The sequence below is a fragment of the Phalaenopsis equestris genome, unplaced genomic scaffold (assembly GCF_001263595.1).
Source record: "Phalaenopsis equestris unplaced genomic scaffold, ASM126359v1 Scaffold001190, whole genome shotgun sequence".
Lineage (NCBI taxonomy): Eukaryota > Viridiplantae > Streptophyta > Magnoliopsida > Asparagales > Orchidaceae > Phalaenopsis > Phalaenopsis equestris.
In genome coordinates, this window is record NW_018165629.1 from 139,137 (window position 1) to 161,293 (window position 22,157).

The following is a 22,157-nucleotide window of genomic DNA, read 5'->3' on the forward strand; positions in this document are numbered from 1 at the left end:
ATCGCGCGATTAATTACACAAGAGAGAATTTTCAATTAAAATTAGCCATTATGAGCAAAGTGTTAGGTGTATCGTAATAGATCTCTTTTTTGGGTCTTAGGATGTGAAACTTTAACCATTTTTAGCTTAAAGTGAATGGTAGAGAGAAGGATGAAGAAGACGATCAAAATCTCATGATTCCATTGAATTGTTTTAGGCCTTGGTTCACTTAGCTAGAAAAGGTGAACGACCCAATTTATTGAAGAATACATGTTAGCAATTATGGTTTGCATCACTAAAAAGGTGTTGCAGACCTGGGGTGGATGTTTGTTTAATGAGAAAATTTTAATTTGACCTTAACTAACATAGAGCCTAGACAACAAGGCAACATCAACCAGAGATGTTGAAGGGAGGACGGGAAGGTTGACGGTTGTAGGAAACAATAAAGGAGAACAATGATGGAAGCAAAAAAGAAGGAACAACAGCAATTGTGAGATAGAGAGCTGGGACAACAATGGCAATGAATAGGAGGGAAGGGGAATGCGATGGCAGAAACTGGAATTGCAAAAAAAAAAACAATCGGGAAAGGGTATTCGGGGCAGCTGCAACAATGATGGGTGACGGGGAAGGATGCGGATGGGCAAAGGAAGGATTGTTGACCCTTAAAATTAAAGAAAAAGAAAAGATTAATTAAACTAAACTATTTATATCAGTTCAAGGAATAATCACTCCCGTTGTTTATTCCCTTTTTAAAAAGACAAATTCGAGGCTTTTGGATACAAAAAACCAGAGAACAAAATTCCGCTACTTCCCTCTGGCTGGAGTGGACCCCACTTCTTGTTGAAGCCGAAAACTAAAGAATAGCTTTGGCAACCCTGCCTAACTGAGTCGCGACTGGAGTAAACCGCAGAAGACAACCACAAGATCGCTGCAGCTGAGATTCCTGAACACCTCTCCTTCGCACGAGATCTAGCTAGGGACGACGTCGAAACACCTCGCCTACCCCTCTGCTGCCCGGTTCTCTCGCGAGACAGTCGCGATTAGCGCTAACTGGGACGGCGATGATGGGATTGCCGGCCTACAGGGACCCGGAACTCCTCACCCTATCGGTAAAGCTCTCATCTCCCGAATCACCGCAATACAAATATAATTAGCGCTAATTGGGAAGGCAACGATGGTATTGCGCGTACATGAACCTTCGAAGCTCCCATCTTTTGCTCTTCATCGTCATCCGTGCACCCTTCCCCATTTGCAATACGATCCTCAGCGGAGATCCTCGTCTCCCTGGGGTAGCCCCATACTTCCCCATTTGCAAGCTTAGCAGCACAAAATGGAGAAAAACCTGCACTTCTTCTGGAACACTCCTTGTTCCCCCTTGTTCGACTCTCAGCCTCACACATACGATCCCAAGCGGAGATCCTCGTCTCCCTGGGGTAGCCCCATACGATCACTTCTGAGAGTGATTCCTCTCTGTTGGGAGAAAAATTTGCGTACTTCTTACGCGTTCTGTTTGGGGTTATATCCGTGTTTTAGCGCTGTAACAGCTCTCTTTACCGTATCTCTAACTTATAAATAAGTTTAAATATATTTGTAGGTTTCAGATAATTATAAGAGGTATAATGCGAATATATCTCCTAATATCTAGGATATAATGCGGATATAACCTCCCAATACCTTCTGTATATTTCTGTTTTCAGATAATTATAAGAGGTATAATGCAAATATATCTCCTAATATCTGGGATATAATGCGGATATAACCTCCCAATACCTTCTGTATAATCTACTGACATACGCAACGCTGCGTACCTACATATTATATACTATATAACATATATTACACGGTGTTTATATATATATATATATATATATATCATATCAAAAATATTAGAGAGGAAGAGAAAGAATTGTGTGGTAATCCGTCAACTCATCGATCTTGATCTTATTCACCTGTTGTCTCACAAGGAAATGTAAAAGTGCATGGAAATCGTGCTCACATTTTTTATAACACCTACTTGTGTCTTATAGACCGATAGAGTGGAAAGTTTTCTTCTGGACGCAGTGTCTCACGACACTAACAAACGTGTCTTATAAATAGTTAGGCAGACAAAAATCTTGACACAAACCCTTTAAACGGAGACTAAGTTGGGAGGCTGCTGAATTTTATAATGATTTTGGACTTGCAAATATTCTTAAAAAATTAAATTATTTGGACTTCGAAAAGAAAAAAGAATGAAAATTAAAACAATAATCATAAATTTTGAATTAAAAGTCTCAAACCCGGTTATATTTGAAAGTTATCAAATAAAAATTGAAGTCTTAATGTAAATTAATTTTATGTGATCCATTGAAATATCATAAACTATAGCTAAGCTTGATTGGGGCTAAGCTTTGGGGCTAGCAATTTGACTTAAATATAAAAAATAATAAATTAGGGTTAAAGCTTAATTGGGTCTAAGCTTAGGGGTTGACATATTCACTCAAATATGAATACATAAATTTGAGCTAAATTAGAGAATATAAATCTCATTTTAAATGTTAAACTATGACTTATATGTCTAATCTTGCCCATAAATTTACAACATATGTGCAAACGGAGAAGATATAAAAAAAGAAGGGCCTAAAGTTAACATATGCATGAATCAACCTACTCATTCAAATAAGATGAATTTAAATAATTTCAAGTCTTATTCATGCTTTAAAATCATGCAAATTACTTAAACACATACAAAGTTGTCTAAAATAATCAAATACATGAAATATAAATGCATGCAAGTACTCCAACCAATGTATTGAATGCTCAAATACAAGGTTCAAAAATATTGTGTAGGCTAATTAGATTGTCTTATCTATAGAATAGGATTGTAAGTCCCGCCAACTAGTTCAATCTTCATCCTCACAACGACTAGAGTTGACGAGTCTAGTAATTTAGAAATAAACGTCTAAATCCTAAAATAAGAATTTATATGTCCAAATCACCTAATCTGATCCTCTTCCTTGTAAGGACATCAGTTGACAGAACTCATACGCTAAAATTCAACTAACAAAACTAAATGCCCTTTCAAATATAAAAGTTTAAAATGTTTAAGACTCTGATGATGGTTGCGTTGATTTTCAATTTCAATCGGAGGGGTCAAGTTTTAAATTATATTTCAAATCAAATTATAAATCAAGTTATCAAAATGACAAATCAAGACATTCAAATTAAAGCCAATTACCTAAAGAATTAAAGCAAATAAATCAAGACACTTTAGTCAAAATAAATCATTTAAAAGATAAAAGCAAAAAATCATCTACCCTCCGCAACAGTTTGTCGAGAGTGACAAAGTTTTGACTAACTTCAGCTCACAAAGAGGCAACGTTATATTAAGTGTATCCATATATTCACAATCAAAGCAATCGTATGTCAGTAAGAGCGTGACTCGAGTCCTCTGTTAGCATGATTTTGCCATCAAATGACACCACAAAATAACGGTTACGATCAGAGCCCTCTGATCGAATAAATTCCGCCAAATTACACCATTATATTACAATCATGACCCAACCCGTATGTTCCTAAATGACTTTCTATCATTTGATTTGTGAATAATAAGATTACAATTGATTGACACAAAGTTTTCTGTTAGCTAATGTCAACTTAAATTTGTCCCCTTACACAAATATCCACCCCAGATCTACAAGAATACCTTGCACGACACGGCTCATGGTTGCTGACAAGGATCTTTCAGTCAGGTTAGGTCAACCACCTCTTCTGACCAAGTAGATCAGGGATCATGACGATCGGAGATGACGAAATCGTGAGATATTGATCGGAGTTCGACTTCATTTACACATTATTCGCTTTAAACTTCAAGTGATAGATTTTACAATTTAAAATATTATATGATTGCTATTATTATATGCTAAATATTTAATTATTAATGACTAGCGTAATCAAAAGTGCTCCTGTTATCGTGAGGGGTAATTAATTATATGGGCTTGCGCCTATCAGAACCCTCGAACCCCATATTAAAAAGTCATCACAAAATGAGGGTGAAATGTCAGGGTAGTGTCTTATTTATAATCCAATATACCTTCTAAACATTTGACCATCTAAAGTTCTCTCAAATAAAAAATAAAAATAATGCAGAAGTTCTCAAGGAGCGGTTGAAAATATTCAGAGCCCGTAAGGATAATCACTGCATCGAAAGCGAGATCCAACCTGAGCACCATTTGAACCTTGAATACAGGCCTAGAAGAGAAAACCTGAGACGCCCATGCTTGAATTGAACAAAACTCACAACAAAACTAACCCTAAACTCCCACAATAATAAATACATGATAATAGGATAACAAGGAGTGGCACAAGAGGGCTGACTAACTCCTCAAAAGGCCTTAATCGGTTTGGTTCAGGCACTAGACACGACTCATGTGTCGTCCAACATCGCAGATGGGACACCCGCATCAGTTCAAATTTTAAAAAACCGCCTCTATTAATGTTGCTGGCACTTTCTGATGGACAAGTTGATCATTGAGTTAAATTATTGTCTTTCAAGAATGTCCTTTTCATAAAGTGTCAAATTTTCTATTAAATTCAATAATCTAAATAACTTTTTATTTGAATGTAAATTCATAAATTGTTAGATTAATGAAAATGCACCAACTAAAAAAAAAGAGAGTGTACAATTTCTAACAATTTTCAGGTACTACTTAGCTAAGAATTTTTATAGTAATAGATATTAAATAATGCAAGCCTCTCTTATCTTCTTGGTTTTTTTTTTCATTGTCGCCACTTAATGACACCTTCAGGATTTTCCCATTGGCGCCTTTTTCTCCACCACTTGCATCTCAACCTTGGGTACCGAAAAGATCGAAGTGGCAAATTTTGAATATCCCAGGAACCCAACAGGAAGGTTTTTAAAACATTTTTATAACGTCTGATTGCCTTAAAACGTCTAATGATGACGTAACAACAGCAATAATAGACGCTGACATGACAAGAATATAACAATTTGGTATTGAATTCTACTCGAGACCCTAAGAGCCTCGTGCAATAGGAGCACTCAAGGAGGGAATCAAACAATATTCACCTAAAGATATTTGCATTCTAGGATATAGCCAAAGAAATCACAAAATCTGCTAACTATGGTATGCGGTAAGAAAAAACAAAGAACATTGATGTATCACTATGATTTTTTTCACGCAAATAATAAATAAGTTGAAAAATCATTCTCACTTTTAGATAAATCTCTTCTTGCCAATCAATCTGCACCATTATGTGCCCCGTTTGAGCTGTTGTATCCATTGATGCTGATAAGAGAAAATAAAGATTGTTAGAGAAAATAAGGAGTTGCACCACACACAATAAGAAAATCAGAAGTTGCAGCACACCACAGTAAAGATTGTTAAGGTTGGTTTGTTGGGCAGGACTAATTGAATTCTGCAAAGGACCAACACCAATTTGTTGTACTGATCCCACCGAACCTTGTTGCAGCGAACCAAAAAAATTCACTTGGACATGATCCAATTCAAAGGCAGACTGGACTGAATTTGTTGCATTCTGCTGTGTTGCGGGATCAGCTAAAGTAGCTAGTGTCACGGACCCATGTTGCATTCTGGAGGTCACTGCCGATAGCAGCACCTGGTTTCCATGATTTTCATGCTGCTGCAACTGTAAAACTTGAGATGGTTGATGCTGGGGTGAGCTTTGAGCTTGAGCGTGTCCAACAGGATGCTTGAGCTGCTGCTGGCCACGGCTTCTAGATATATTTAACAATCCAAGTATTTGTTCCTCATAATAAGGAAGTTTTCTTTTGAAGGTAATTTTAATACTACTTTTAGAAATCTGAAGGAAAGCTAGCAAGCCATCCAGCCACAATTTGAACCTTTTCAATTTCTCAAAATTATCAGGTCGCTTTGCAAGAGGCAACATCTCAGTCTATAAGGCCAAAAAGTCGTAAAGAAAAAAATCATCAAGAGTGCTAAATATACATTCTCCAAAGTTAGAATATTTATCAAATTCTTGAAAAGGAAAAGAATCTGATGAGCAAATAAGAACCTGCTCATATCGCTGGGAGATCCTCAGATGGAATTTCTGCAGTTCAGCTAAATGCGCCTCTCTCAGGGCTTGTATCTGCCACAAATACATATCTATAAGAATATTAAAGATGCAGCAAAATATGGCAGGTGAGAAACTGATGTGATAAATGAATACCTCAGAAAAAAAAAAAAAAATGCAACCACACTGATACTTCCGCAAAAGGAAAAAAAAAAGTTTTGAGTAACATGCCTTCAAGCACAGGTTCAGCTTTTAATAGGCAGAACATTACAGAATTAACAAAAAATATAAAAAAAAAAGATTAGTAAATGACCCTGGGCTCAGGACCTTCAATGTGCTTTCAAAAGACCACGACCTGATTATTCATTGAGCTTAAGTTATTGTCAGAAATCCCTGATTCACCCATCCCAGCTACATTTAGAAGGTCGAGCTTGGACTCTGGAAAACTGTAGAATCCATCTTAGTCAAAAAGCAATATAGAAAATATATATAGTTTTCTTCATCATTCCCAACACAAGTCGAAATTTAAAAATTTTGTTTCTAGGTTTGTTTGAATATGCATGTATTGGACCAACACATTATTTCTTTTGAAATTTAAAATTTTTCCTCTTGAATTTAATTTTCCAAGAGATTGTGAGCTTCTAAGACAAAATATGATAATGGACTGAGTTAACTGTAGTGGTCATGTATGGAAGTGGGCTTAACATATATCAATAACACCAGCAGATATAATTAATGGAAATTAAAAAGAACAAAAGGTACCAAAAAAAAACATGGATGGTAACAAATACACAAATTGGAATTAACACTATGGGCTTCGAAAATTTGTATCCAGCTTTTTGAGAGAGTTCTGGTTTCGGATCAAATTTTCATAAAGCATGTTAAATTTTAAATAAGGCTGCACATAAACTTCACCCTCATTTGGCAAAGACTTTATAGTTCAAGGTTTCCATAGGCGCAAGGTACCATGATTAATTACCCCTCCCGATGACGAGAGAGAATTTTCAATTAAAAATTAGCCATCATGAGCAAAGTGTTTGGTGTATAGTAATGGATCTTTTTATTTTTTGGACTTGGGATGTGAAACTTAACCACTTTTAGCTTAAAGTGAATGGTGGAGAGAATGATGATGAACACGGTCAACATCCCATGATTCCATTGAATTGTTTTAGACCTTGGTTCATTTAGCTAGAAGACATAAACGATCGAATTGAGTGAAGAATAAATGTTCGCAATTATGGGTTACATCATCTAAGAGGGTCTTGTACACTTAGGTGGATGTTTGTTTAATGAGACATTTTTAATTTGACCTTAGCTAACATAGATCCTAGTGCTTTAATTATCTAGTGCCTTCTATAATTCACTGCTTAAGAGATTTAGGTAATTGGGAAACTTTCAAGCTCTATTTGTAGCTCTAATTTACTGGTGTTATTTTACGACAAATCACACGATCAAAAGACTATTGTGATAATTATATCTTTTTTCAATGCTATTCGACAAAATCACAAAGACAGAAGACACATTTCACATCATTACTAGCACAAGATGTTTAAAAGTGACAATAGGGATACACATGATATCACATTGAGATTTTGTGAGCTTAAATCAATCTTAAAATTATCAATCTCAATAGACTGTTATAGAGAGTAGATGAAATAATGTTTTAAGCTTGATGAGAATAAATTTCATTAGAAAATTTTCTTTATATATCAAGATTTAAAAAAACTCGACGGAAATGTCGCATCCAATAAACATTTTTTTCAGAAAAATCATTTTTTGGAATGTTTAAATGATTTCGTTTTATCATTTTTGGATCTTGTCAACTCAACTCATTTGCTTGTAGAGCATTGAGTCTGTGATTTGCAAAAAGTTCAAATTCATCATAACATTCTTTGTATTGCCAAACTTATCGACTTTACTCACTTTACTCCCACTTGTAGAGGACAAAACCATTAGGTTAAACTCATTAGTTCTTATCAATGGCAAACAAATTTTATTTTACCAAATGAATTTCTTTGTAAAAGACTTTAGTAGACATATTTAAATAAAAATCGAAATTACCTTTTGAGATTTGCAATGTTTAATTATTATTCCATAATAAACAGCATACTGATACAAAGTCAACTCCAATATTCATGATGTGGAGGATCAAGTTTACAACCCCCATGAGAATGCATGTATGTGCCTAGTTGAAGTTTAGGATTTTGAAAATAAGTTTGAAATTTTTAAAATGATAACATGCATTTTAGAGCAAGTGCACGCCTCTAGGGACAAGGAAAATTGATTTTATCGGAGTTTAGGCAGCGCAACATTCTCTAACTTTATATTCGAACAAGTTAGCGAAATCACATGCAGACAAATTTGTCAATTCTAGTGCATTTTCACATTATCCAATGCGCTTCCATCATTTTTAATGCAGCTATGTAATGCACTTACATGACTTTCAATACACAGGTACGGTGCATTCACGCATTTTTTATGCATCTGCACAATTTTTAGTGCACTTGCGAGATATATTTGCATAATTTTCAATACATTTGCACAGTGCACTTGCGCAGCTTTAAAATGTTTTCATGGCGTATCGACGCGCTCTCAAGAATTTTAAAAGTTATCTCTAAATACATGAATGTGATTTATCTGCATTTTCATTTTATATGCTAATGAATTTATCATTAAGACGCGCGCAATATTTCATTTTGAAGTTTAGAGACCACCCATCTTATTTGTTTCAGATTCAATGGTAATTATCATAAATTGGAATTATTTGGTAATGCAAGATATCACGACCCAGCCTAGGGCTTAGAATTAACCAAGACAGGTACAAACGATCAGACGGTGTGAATTAAAATTTTCTATAATCGTCTACAATTTATTAAATAAAATGGACACTACAAAATTATATTAAAGCGTTACAGCTAAAATTACATTGTTGATAATTGTCCACGTCTTCTATAAACATCTTATCTTCTATCTCTCATCTTTTAATATTTTAATTAAACCTGAAAAGTTAGTTAAAACAACTGTTAGCTAAACGAATCAGTGAATATTCATACAAATAAACTACAACTATACAAGAAAAATAAATAGCAACATGCATGTCAATTAATCTTTTTTATAAATCAATACAAACATTTGACATGAATTTCAAAGAAATCTGTCATTATCGTATCGATATCATTTAATATCTATGTAACCGTCACATGAGGCATCGTCTATAAAAAATTGTCAATTAAGACACATCAATATCAATATACTTCTCTATTTACGTGCATGGACACATTAGTATTCCCCCATTAGTACCATCAAGGGATGTTCCTTCATAATCAATCATGCACATGCAAATAGTCAACATAAACGTATCTATTCATTGCATGCAATCATAATATATAAAACATGCACTAAAATGCATGAACAAAAAACAACAACATTTGCTACGATATGCCCAATAAAGAAAAGAATAACTCAATTAAAATAAAACATCTACATTATCATCAACTACAAAAATTTTTGTGAAGAAACAAATTATTATTATAATTTAAAAGTACAAGTACTCACCTCGACAAAAGACAATCTGCTTGTTCTTGACATCAATTCTTCTAAAATCAGAAGCCTAAAACTTAGTATAAAATTCATTAATTTAATTACGCTTAATTTAAATTCAATAAATATATTTTTATATTAATATATTATTATTATTATTATTCAAAATATAAGTATTAACATTCTTAATAAATATTTTAAATAAAAGATTTAAATTTACCCTAATCACGCGAGAAGAACTTTTCTTCCTCCCCCACACATGACACAGGTCCTTTGCTCACAAGAGAACCTCAGTACTTTCCTTCATGTGCACGATAATGGTCGGCTCGACCAAACTCCTCTAGTCAGAACTCCAAAAGCATGCACACCCTCTCCTCTTCGCACTCAAAGGACCTCCTTCGCCAGACAGCGACGCCGCCGACTCCTTCCTTGACCGAGACACCGCCCCTAACCCTTGTGTTGTTTCTTCAGGTATGCTACTCCTCCTTCACCCTTCTCTGCCCTCTAATCGCATTCCCATCTGATGCACAATTTATAGGCGAATTCCTTTCTTCCGCTTCTCTGTTGTTCACTTCCTCTTCCTAACTCCTCACCGTTGACCTTATTTTCAACAAGGTCTTGGTTTTTTTCTCCTAGAACCTAAGATCTAGCTTTAGGAGATTCTTATTGACCATCATATAGGACTAGTAATAAAACTCACCTCACATAGAACTTCGAACCACCTCTTGACCCATTTTTTGTGAAAACTCACATGAGTGGTCCCAAACACTCAACTTTTAGTTGCAAGGGCTAAGGACCAATATGTGGAGAGTCCAAAAATGAGTTCCCATAAAATCAGTAAGCATTAGGTAAACCCTTCGTGGCTCGGCTATGCAAACGCCACAATTCACGCATTCGACTCGCATCAACATAACAATTAACGTCACTGACACTTACATAAATTGCATAGTCAATTTAACCAAAATCAATTTTCAAAATAATCAGTCACAAACCCAAAATTTGAAGAAAATTTAAATTTAATGCATTTTTGGCTAGATCACCGACAAACTTATTTGAACAACTCTGGATGACGAAACAGACCATATGAACACATCCGAAACGTTAATTTTAGCCGAAAAGAACACTTATATTGACATGATTTGCGCGCGAGTAAACGACACGAGTATCAATGCACATAAAGATTTAATTAAAAGAGACGGGTTCAGGCTCAACCTGGTCCTGATTCGAGCTGAACACAGGTCAATCATATCAGGTTGGGCCGATAACACAATTCATAATGTTAAATTTCAAATAAATTATTAAATTCTGTCTTAATTGAATATAATTAAGAGTTCGTTTGAGACAGTTTATAAATGTATGGGTGTTTTTGAAAACGCAGCGGTATCGTTTGAATCGTGTGTTTTGACCGTTTATCCGTAAACGAGGTTTCAATTTTATACTAAATGCGGGCCGCAGGTCAAACTCTGCGGTCGATCCGTAAACTAAGTTTAGGGTTTAGAGTTCAGGTTTAGGGTCTGTTTGGGGCAGTTGCAGCTTATTAAATAATCAGCTGATAAGATGATTAAAAATAATCTACTGATAAACTAGGTGCGGTAAGCCGGTAACTATTACAAATTTTTATTTTTTTGGAAAAGTCAGACCGCTGTCAGAAAGCTGTCACCGCACATATCTGAATCAAAAAGCATAAGCTATCAAAATACAGTTTAACCAAAAAGGCCGGTGTAGCTGTGCCCCAAGTGACCCTTAGATTGCCCTCGGCCACCTCGGATTCTCCCGCTCGGCTCCCTCTTTATCCCGCACTCGCTCGCCTCTTCCCCGCTGCACCGATACTCTCTCATTCGACTCCTTCCTCTCTCGCCCAGAAACCTTCGCCCCTCCCGCTCAGCACTCTTCCCCTCTGCACCAAGGATTCCCTGCACCAAAGAGCAGAATCCTTCGCCCCTCCCGCTCGACTCTCTTCCCCTCTGCACCAAAGACCTCGCCTAGAAACCTTCGCCCCTCCCGCTCGGCTTTCCTTCCCTCAGGACCGAAACGCCCGCACCGAGAGAAACCTTCGCCCGTCCCCGCTCGACTCTGCTTCCCTCTGCACCAAAACGCCCGCACCGAGGCTCGCTCCCTCTTCTTGCTGGTCAAGCCTCCTCCTCCTCTTCATCGCCAGCGACCACGCCCGACAACCTCCCTCTCCCTTCCTTGTTCTCCGATTACTCGAGCATTCATATGTGTTTAATTGCAAGTATGGTGTCGATGGTCTGAAAAGAAATTCAAGCACCCCTCAATCCTCATTTACTTTATTTCGCTGAAGCTTCCGGTTTATGTTTCATGGCTAGGCTTGTTTACCTGCATGGCTTAAGTATGTGAAACGATTTGGACTATCTTACTGTGAAAAAACTTAATACCGTCAAAACCTGAAGCTTCCATATGGTGCTATACGATAAACACCTGAAACTTGTTGCTTCTTTAGGTCATAAAAAATCTGAAACTCTCATGTATTTCTATGTGAAAAAAAAAATCTGAAATGGTTATACAATCCTTATACGTGCATACCATTCACTGTTTAAATATTTATCTAGCACCTAAGCTCTGTTTTATCTTTTACATCGGTACCACCATTTTTTTGTTTTGTTTATTTTCATATCTAGCACTGAGCCGCAATCCCTTTGTGGATGCATCACCTTACTTAAAGGGCTGACTTATTAGCTGACTTTGTGGGCTTTATATGCCACTCCAGTGCTGATTCATTTACTGTTTTTAGGGGGGGGTTTGATGCCTCATTTAAGTGCTAGCTTGCCCATCGTTTTGAGGCTGTTTTATACACTGTTTTGGAGATATTAAGAACCATTTTTTGGGCTGTTTTAATACTGCTTTGGGGAATGGTTAAATGCAGATTTTCGAGCCTCCGAATGCTACTTTTGTTGGTTGATTTTGAACAGTATAAATCACTATTTTGATGTGCTTTTGTTAGCTGATTTTGAGCACTATAAATCACTGTTTGAGGTCCTTTTGTTAGCTATTTTGAGCACTATATATCACTGTTTTGGGGTGCTTTTGTTGGCTGCTTTTGAGCACTATAAATCACTGCTTTGGGGTTCTTTTGTTGGCTGATTTGGAGCAATTTATGCACTGTTTTGAGTTGCTTTTGTTGGCTGATTTAGAGGAATATAATCACTTTTTTGAGCACTATAAATCACTGTTTTGGGGTGCTTATGTTGGCTGATTTGGAGCTATTTATGCACTGTTTTGGGCTATTTAAGTGTTGTTTGGGAGCACTTAAAAGTGTTGTTTGGAGATTTTAAAAGTATTGATGCGTGGCTGACTTATTGGCTGGTTTTGAAAAGTTTAATTGCAATTTTTTGGGACGATTTGCTCATTGTTTGGAGAAAGTCTAAACACATTTTAGACCAACTCGCCATTCTACCCTTTCTGCTTCGTTGATTTTGGGAGTTGGGTCGCTCTCCTCTTTTCTCTTTATTTTGTCTTCTTTTCTTTTAGGGCGATGATGATAGTGCTTATGTGTGCAAATGTGGGACGATAGAATAATATCTCCTGCCTCGATGACCTTCAATAGGGGGAGAGCAGGATCAATGATACTATTCACCAGCTCTTGGTGTGAAGTTGTCCTTTGCTTTCTTAGATTGACAGTAGTTCTGGTTTGATCAAAGTGAGCAACTTGTGGACTATTTTACTTCTCTAAATATTTACACAAATACTACACTTCTCTAAACATTTATACAGATACTACACTTCTTTAAATATTTACACAGATAATACCAACAAATTCATTTGCAACAACACTTTTTTTTACTGCTAAGTAAACTCTGCATGCATGAAAAAAAAAAATTGATAAAATCCTATAAAATTCCACTTGTTAATTGTTGCGATCGTGCCCGGGAATTGCCCTCCTTCGATAGTTTGGGTTGGTAGCTTCCATCAAAAGTTAGATTATAAATCACACAGCCTAGCTTTGAGCTCACTCTGACCTGAATTCTTACGGTTCTCTTCGAGCTTTCATGTGCCGCCTATTCTTTTACTTACACATATATACACATGTTCGTCATGCTAGCTAAATTCTCTTCAATACTTATTTTCTTTTACCTGTGATACTGACACCTTTTGCAGTAGTAGCAGACACGTCAAATACACAAGTTTATTTTATATTTACCGCATTTTATCGTTTTTACTGCACCTCCTACTGTTTTTATTTACTGAACTTTCACTGCATTTTCTTACTGTGCTTTTATTATTCTTTCATTTCTGTATTTGCTTACAAAACTTATAAAGACCTTTAGGGCAGAGAAGAGTAGACTAGTTGTTTAGGAGGCACACTACAGTGGGCCACTGACCAAACAAATTTGCATGCTCACACATAAAACCCTAAACCAGGAGTCGCTACGTTACAAAGCTCGGAGCAAGCTTGGTGGGTAACACGACAAAGAGACGAGCAAGTGCAGAACAACATCAAGAGACTCAACACATGAACAGATCTACTCCAACTAAACATTTCCTTATGTTTAAAACAAATAACGATTCATAGAACTTCGAGGTTGTTCGTCTAGCGTTACATAAATCCTCGCACCCTCTTTAGGCTCCTATACAATCGTGTTGTGCAGTATAAGTCATAACTCGCCTTAGGCTCTGAGGTTATCGTTTGGTGCGACGCAAACCCTCATATCTCCACAGATTATTTGCATAATCAGGTATTATGCAAATGTAAGTTTCAAATAATAAAATGTAAACCCTCATATCTCCGCAGACTATTTGCATAATCAGGTATTATGCAAATGTAAGTCCCAACTAATAAAACACATGAATGAGAACTTAAATAACATCGTCTTCAAAACACAGCCATACAGTATGATAGTTTGGGAAGTTACGGAGGCTTCTCCTTAGAATCTGTGATTTCTCCTAACTCTTCCTTCTTTTGAACTCCTAAAATAAATGCTTCAATTTGTTCTTTTCCCACATGATTTTTCGCGTCCTAAAGTGAAAACCTAAATCTTGAATTCTTGAAAACTAGTACTTCTGATTATTATCGAGAGGTCATTTGAGATGTAATTAACTATAAGAATTTGTTTTTATAGAGAACTCGAAACCCAGGTAAAATAAACTCTATTTAATCTTTATATTAGGTAAGGGAACTTGTCGGTCACACATATTCGTAAACTAAACGAATGTCATAAATCTCTTAGTTTGTATGATTGGGTTCATCGCTGAGGTATACACTTATATTTTGGGAAGGTCTATTATTCGCGGTATCGAACACGATTATGTAAAATTTTAGACGAATAAGATCCACTTGGTCTCCTTTTTCAAAATCAAAACACACTATTTTCAAAATAAATAAAAAAATTATATACCTTATATATCAAAATTAAATTTATAATCTTATATTTTCAAAATAATGACCAAAACTCACTTCCAATCATTTTTGTTCGGAAACCCGATCCTTCGCTTCACTTCCCCGATTCTTCATTTCTTCTTCTCCCAGGTAACTACAATGTGACACAAGTTGTCATAACTTTGTCTTCATATGATTGTATTTTAGTGTGATAGACCCCATAAAATATTAATTTTCCTTTATGATTAACCCTAAGTTCAGAATTCACTAAGTACAAGTTCTAGAGGGTTTAGTTGAAGTGCAGAGGTTGCGTCCATTGCTTGTGAGTGAGTTCTTATGTCCCTTATAAGTTCATTTCACATCCAATTCTTGTCTTGCCTTGGTGACTTGTTTCCAAATTTATTAACATTTTTCATCAACATTTTTTTTATTTATCTTGCAAATATATTTTTTCTTTCACTTTTACGTTATATTAGTGCATGAAATGCCATATTAATCTCATCCTGCTAAGGTTCTATCAATCTGAAATTTAGCAACATGCCAAAGTTGCAATCCGAGTAGGACATACTAAAGGAATGCAAATTTTGCCCAGAATACAAAAAAAAAACATGTATAAGTGACATAAACCATGATCAAGGCTTTGACCCCAACTGGCAAGACAAATATGTATGTGTCTTCGAACTTGCATGAAAGATTTTTTAGGACAAATTTCTTCGCTCTGTGAAGAAACATGTACCGACAGTTAATTTTAGCAGCCCAATTCATATTCCCCCGAGAAATGAAGAAAGGTGTGTATAGAGGTTTTAATACAAGAAAACAAACAAATATAAGATTTCCTTTTTGTGTAAGCAAAACGCATGCAGCTACTTAAGTAGGCATGGCTTGTTTTTGCATAATAAACCCTATCCGTAGTATGGATGAAAGTAGTTTTTAAGATGATGAACTTGCGGCAAGAGCAATAGGTGCGCATGCATACACAACACTATATATATATATATATATTAAAAAAAATGTAGATGGCAAAGCATAAGTGTTTGTTGCCTATATTTCGTTTGCAAAGCATACAAGGCAATGGTAAAAGATGGGCTTTTGGAAATGCTTATCAACAACATGTGGACATGAAGACTTGATGAAGATGGGTTTTTGGAAGAACTGGTTATGGATTTAAATGTAATTGGAATTGAGTGGGTTTCAGAGAATTGAGATCAATTGTTGTTGGAGGTATAGAATGGTCGTTAATGCCTTATATGGCAAACTCTTACAGAAACTTACTTTGTTTCTCATGTCATGAAGGGTTCTCGGTTATTGAAGGAGGCAGACAGAAAAAGGGGCAAGAGGGCGAGAGACCAAAAAAGCTGGCGAAGAAGTCGAGCTTGACTAGAGAAGAAAAAGGCTGTAGCAGACTGACCTACAGGGAAAATGATAAAAGAAGAGATGGGGGATCATGTGAACGAACCAAGAAGAAAGATAGAGAGAGAGAAAGAGTTAGTATACACATGAAAAAATCCAATATAAAAAATGAAAACGAGAATTTATCCCTTTTTTGTTTTGTATTCCTTGAGCGAGAGGAGAAGAGATAGACAAACTTTCACAGCACCAACGGACATGTACAAAACGAGACATCGACCAAGGGGTTTGACACAAAATTTGACTTTTTTGAACAAAATCAAAATGCGCACTAACTCCTCTTGTGAATTGATAGGTGCAACAATAACCTGTTGCATGAGCAGATAAATGTGCATCATCCATCTAATTTGTTCGTGTGCCCTGCGTCCCCTGCCTTTATAAAGAATGCATAAAAATATAATCAAGATAGCATTCATTGAAAATAAATAAGTTAACAATCTAGTCCTAAGACAGGAAAAGGTTGCTTTGCAAAATTCTCAAAGTCGTTATAATAAAACTCAAGAGCTGACACCGAACGAAGCCATTACTAGGAACAAAGCCAGGAAAGATACATAAAAGATAGAGCAAACAGCAGAAATAAAGTTTTACATGCTTTGATGGAAAACAGTGATGATGTAAACAGCCTTAAAAAAAAAGACCCAAGCAATCCAGAGAATATGCACTAAAAAAATAATATTTTAGTAAGGGTAGCCTGGCGCTTATATCATGTTTTGTAATACAATTTTTTTCACGGGTGATATGTTGAAGCCAATAAATTAGACGTTCTTGCATAAACATTCAATGTTTTGTCAATTAAATGAGTAGGATGCATTGAGGTAACGCCTACATAGATTGATGAAGCTTGGAAAGATAAATACATGCATGGTTGCAAGTGCACATGCTAGCCTACATCCAATGTTTTTAAAGTCAAGCAAAATGCTTGATGCTGGCTTTGCTTTGCTAAAGCGTTCTTTAAAATGCTAAAGCCAGTTGGTCTGTTCATGGTTTAATGAGAGTAAATAAAGGCTTCGGTCTGGTGTTCGAAGGAGCGCAAGGACCAGATGGTCGTGTTCAAGTGTTCGGTGAGCACAAGGGAGCCGAGAAAAGATTTCAAAGCACGCTTCGAATGCTATGGTCTTCCTTCACTTTGGCCTAGACTTCAATTTAGTCGATAATTCATCTCATTTCCTATGTATTTACATATCTAACAACTAAAATTCAATTTTTACATATTATGTTTGGGAGTTAGATATGTAAATACATAGAAATTGGGGGTATGTATGTAAATACCCCATTTTTAAGTAATAAGAATAAACCAAAAAAATACTAAGTTTTAAAGCAAAATTAATTCAAACCAAAATATTTTACTTCGAAAAAATAAGCATTCTCTCAATTCTTGTCTTTAAGTTGGGTACCATACCATATTCTTTTCCAATTTATATCAACATTTCAGTTCTCTATTATGTTTATAATTGTTCCAAAATATATTTATATATTAATAGTTTTATATAACATATCAACACTTCGGTTAATAAAAGTGTCGCTTCCCTTCACGTGTGCGTTTTGACGCAAAAATAAAGCTTTGTGCATCACATTGCATTTTGCGCTTTGATATCATTGCCTACATCTTCTAGTTGTGGTAAGTTAATCAAGGAGTAATAAAAAACTTGTGATCTACCTCCGATAAGAATGTGGTAAAGAGTCAAATTTGATCAAGCAAACCTGAACTCAGAGTTGAAATTCATAAACTAGTAATTAACCAAATTGAATTGGAAAGTCTAAAATCATGACCAATTTCTTCAATGTGGCTATTTGTACGTCAATTGCCCAGGGTAGTGACACGACACATAAGCATACATCAACATTGCTTATATAAATGCATTTAAAAGTTTATTTGACTGTACAAACAAAAACATGCACACAAGTGTATGCTTCGAAAATTTCGAAAACACAGACTTTGTTTGTTGTTGAGAGCTTTGTGTTTAGTATTTTGGGTCAAATTTTCAGAAGGCGTATTTGATTGCAGATAAGGCACTACCCAGAGATTTTGCTCTCTTTTTGCAAGGACTCTTTGATTTGGGGTTCGAGGTTTCTAATAGGCGCAAACCCATTGGTTAATTTTCCCTCCCGATAATGGGATAGCACTTTCGATTAAGGCTAGTCATTAGACACTAAATTTTTAACATATAGTGGTAAAAGACATACACTTTAAGTTGCAAAATTTATCACTTTGAGCTTAAAGTGGATAATGGGAGAAATGATGACAAATACGATCAAGTTCGCATTATTTTGTCATCCTGGGTCATGTTATTCTCTAACTAATTAGTCAGAGGAAATAGTCAACCCAACTTGATTAAAAGATCCTTGTCAACAACCATGAGTTTATCATCTAAGAAATCCTTATAGATCTGAGATGGATATTTGTATAAGAAGATAAATTTAAATCGAACATAGCTAACAGAAGACTTTGTGACAATCAAATATACCATAGAGTTCACAACTCAAATGGTTTAACTTTTTTGGGGAACATATGGGCTGCAGACCGTAATATAATGATGTTATTTGGAGGCAAACACCCGGTTAGAGCGCTCTGATTGTAATCACTATTGCAGTGGAGTTTTTCGCCAAACCACGTGAGAAGAGGACTAGGGCGACATCCTTAATAGCGTGAAATTACTTTGAGTGTGAATATAATGATACATTTGGTGTTAACATGCACTGTATGTGAGCTAAAGTCAATAAAAAAATTTTAATTCTCGATAAACTGTTGTGAATGGTGGATAAACTTTGCTTTAAGTCTTAAGTGTTTAATTTTAAATTAAAATTTCAATTTATTGCTTTGAAAATTTAATTTAAAAACCTTAATTAAAAAGTGACACCTTTGATTGAGACTTTCGGTCAGCACGACTATCCTCGGGGATTTGACGTTTCAAATTTTTATTTTCAAGTTCCAGTTTAATTATTTAATTTAAGATCTTTAAAATATAAATTTTTTTCCTTCAATCCAAATGAAGAGGATTGGACTAGGTGATTTGAACTTATAAATTTTACATATGGGATTTGAACATTATTGAAACTTACTTACTCGTCAACTACAGCTAATTAAAAGAAGAGCATTGAACTACTCGAGTCAACCTTACTCTATGAAGTGGCAACCCAATTGATTGATTTTCAAAAATAAGATGAATTAGAGTGAAAATTTTATTCAAATCTGCGCAGCATTTTCAGACCTATTAAAATTAAACATTATTTAATTCAACAAAGCACATGTGAATTGATTAAAATTGATTTTGACCTGACTCGAGGAGCATTCTCAGACTATTTGTTAAAACATTTCATCCTTTAGTCGGAGCACATACGAGCATTTTAAACTTCATATAGTTGAATATTTTAAAAGTTTATAATTTTTTAAGGATTTACTCGATTTTTTAAACTATGAATTCTAAATTTTTCTCAAGAGGCATATCCTAGATTTTGAAATTATGTATAGTTGACTCAACGATATAAACATCTTGAAGCATTTATAGTTAAGGAGTGTCCGACATATTATAAGCCTCAAAATTACTCGTCAAGATTCTAAGATATTTTATGTGACTTGAGAAATAACCTTGAAATGTGCATACGCTTTGGAGACTTTGAAGCCATTTGAAATCATAAAACTTTATTTAGAGATAATCTTATTGGAGTGCATCCTAAGTTTTATCTTTGGGCTTCAAGATGGATCGTCTTTGGTTCGATAACATGTGCATTGCGAACACAGTGGCTAGTTCTCAAATTTCAAAAGCCCCAAGTTTGAATTATTTTTAAATCCTAAGGGTTTAAATTCAAAAAGCATAATTTTGAATTGATTTTCAAACCCTATGAGTTCAAGTCTTAAAAGCCCAAATTTAAAATATTTTCAAATCCTACGAGCCAGAGTATTAAAAAGTTAGATTTAAAATATTTTTAAACCCAAAGAGCTAAAATCATAAAAACCCAATCTTTAGATATTTTTGCATGTTCAAATAATTCATAATTTTGAGTTATTTTAAAAAAGTTTAAATAGTCCGAAATCTTAATTAATTTGTTTGTCCAATTTCACCCAAAATTTTGGCAACCTCTCAAAGTCTACCCCATTAAGGGGTGCCTGGATAATTTTAGTCTGTCCAACTGTCTATAAGACGTGTTGGTCATTATCGCGACGCACTGCGTCCGGGGAGCAAAGCAAAATAGTTTAACCCACGGTCAATAAGACGTCATGGGGCTTCAATGCAACTTCCAAAAGACAAATCACAAACACAATATTTTTTTTTCTAAATTGATACCTTACTTTCTTTGAAAGATCCCTAATTACCTGAACAAACTATCATATTTCTCAGGATTGGTACTTAAAACCCTTGATTTTTATAAAATTTTTCAAGATGAATCCATAATTTTCCTAAATTGTATTCAATTCCCCTATACTAACTTATTGCGTGCATTCGCCCATAATTGGAGAACAAGCAAAAAAATAAAACAAATAAAAAAGTAAATATGACATAACTGTTTAAAAGTTACAGGTAATATTCAAAACGTTTCAAATTTTGAAACACAAGTGCCATCCCCTGATCGATAATTAAGCTGACGTCCCATCCAAACTAGATGAATCTGAATAACGTGTTGGAACATTAGGTAAGGTAAAATACTATTGATCAGTTTGGTAATAATTCCTTTTAAAAAGAATAACAAAATGAGTTTTACAAAGACGAATGTGGAGACAAAGTTCCATGACCTGCACATGTTCATGAATGTATTAATGTATTGCAAAAAGACAGCAGCAAAAAGCCTTATCCCACTAAGTGGGGTTGGCAATATGAATCATTTTTCTATATTGTGTGTTGTAGAGTGTTACATTTTCATTTAACTCTAATAGATTAAGATCATTTTTTATACTACATGCCCAAATATTTTTAGGTCTACCTCTACCTTTCGTAACTTAAGTCAAATCTAAAACATCTACCGTACTAACAAGATCATCAGATTGTCGGTGTTTAATGTGACCAAACCAACTAATATGACTCTCTTTAATCTTGTCTACCACTAGAGCTACACCAACACTTTCACGATTATATTTGTTTCGCATTTTATCTCTAATTGTAAAACCACTCATCCACCTAAGAATTCCCATCTCAGCAACACTTAACTTAGTTTTATGTTTTTCTTATATAGGCAAACATTCTGCACCATAAAGCATTGCAAATCTCACCCCCATTTTATAAAATTTTGCTTAAGACTAAGCAATACTTATCTATCATAAAATAAGGCTGATAAATTCCTCTACTTGAACAATCCAAATTTAATTCTACTAATAACATTCTCAATTATATCACCATTACTTTGAATAATAGATCTGAGATATCTAAAACGTTCATTCTATTTAATGACTTGATCACCTATTATTACTCTGCCACTGAATCTATAATTACTAAAATTACATCCATGTAATCAGTTTTAGATCTACTCTAGAGAATGGTGGCTCCAGAGCACCGGTTGACTCCTCAGAAGTGTTCAACCCATATACCAGACACAACCCCGTGTCATCTAATGTTGTGGGTGGGACACTTCTGTAAGTCTCCTAAAGTTTGGGGAGCTTCGATCTCATTTACTGAAGCTTCTGCCTTCTCATATTATGACGTTAAGTGAACCATGTTGAGCATTGTAGAGCAACTATAACTTCACGGTAAGTCAATCTTACAGGCGTTGTCATTCTGAAACATATCCTTATATGATAAGTATTTGTCATCTTTTGGCACAACCCGAGTTGGAGCTGCATATAGACATAAATTCTCACAAAATAACTCTCGAGAAATTAATCTATAATTTGCTCCTTTTACTCCTTATACTCGGCTGGACGCATCCAATA

The 22,157-nt window shown here is 35.2% G+C and overlaps 2 protein-coding genes across 2 annotated transcripts in view; both read right to left on the minus strand.

The window, feature by feature from the left end:
- Positions 1–1,511, minus strand: part of LOC110033471 (mediator of RNA polymerase II transcription subunit 15a-like) — a gene marked incomplete in the record, with an annotated part of 31,633 nt that extends 30,122 nt beyond the window's left edge. The window contains 2 exon segments of the mRNA XM_020737464.1: positions 1,170–1,228; positions 1,289–1,511. Coding sequence (XP_020593123.1) covers positions 1,170–1,228; positions 1,289–1,379 — 150 coding nt within the window.
- A 2,623-nt stretch (positions 1,512–4,134) lies between these two features.
- The window catches only part of LOC110033472 (mediator of RNA polymerase II transcription subunit 15a-like), a 31,335-nt gene continuing 13,312 nt past the window's right edge, over positions 4,135–22,157 (minus strand). Inside the window, exons 4-7 of the mRNA XM_020737465.1 lie at positions 6,016–6,090; positions 5,349–5,895; positions 5,194–5,267; positions 4,135–4,209 (exon numbers count right to left, since the gene is read on the minus strand). Of these exons, the coding sequence (XP_020593124.1) occupies positions 4,135–4,209; positions 5,194–5,267; positions 5,349–5,895; positions 6,016–6,090 (771 nt within the window). The remainder of the gene's footprint in view (positions 4,210–5,193; positions 5,268–5,348; positions 5,896–6,015; positions 6,091–22,157) is intronic.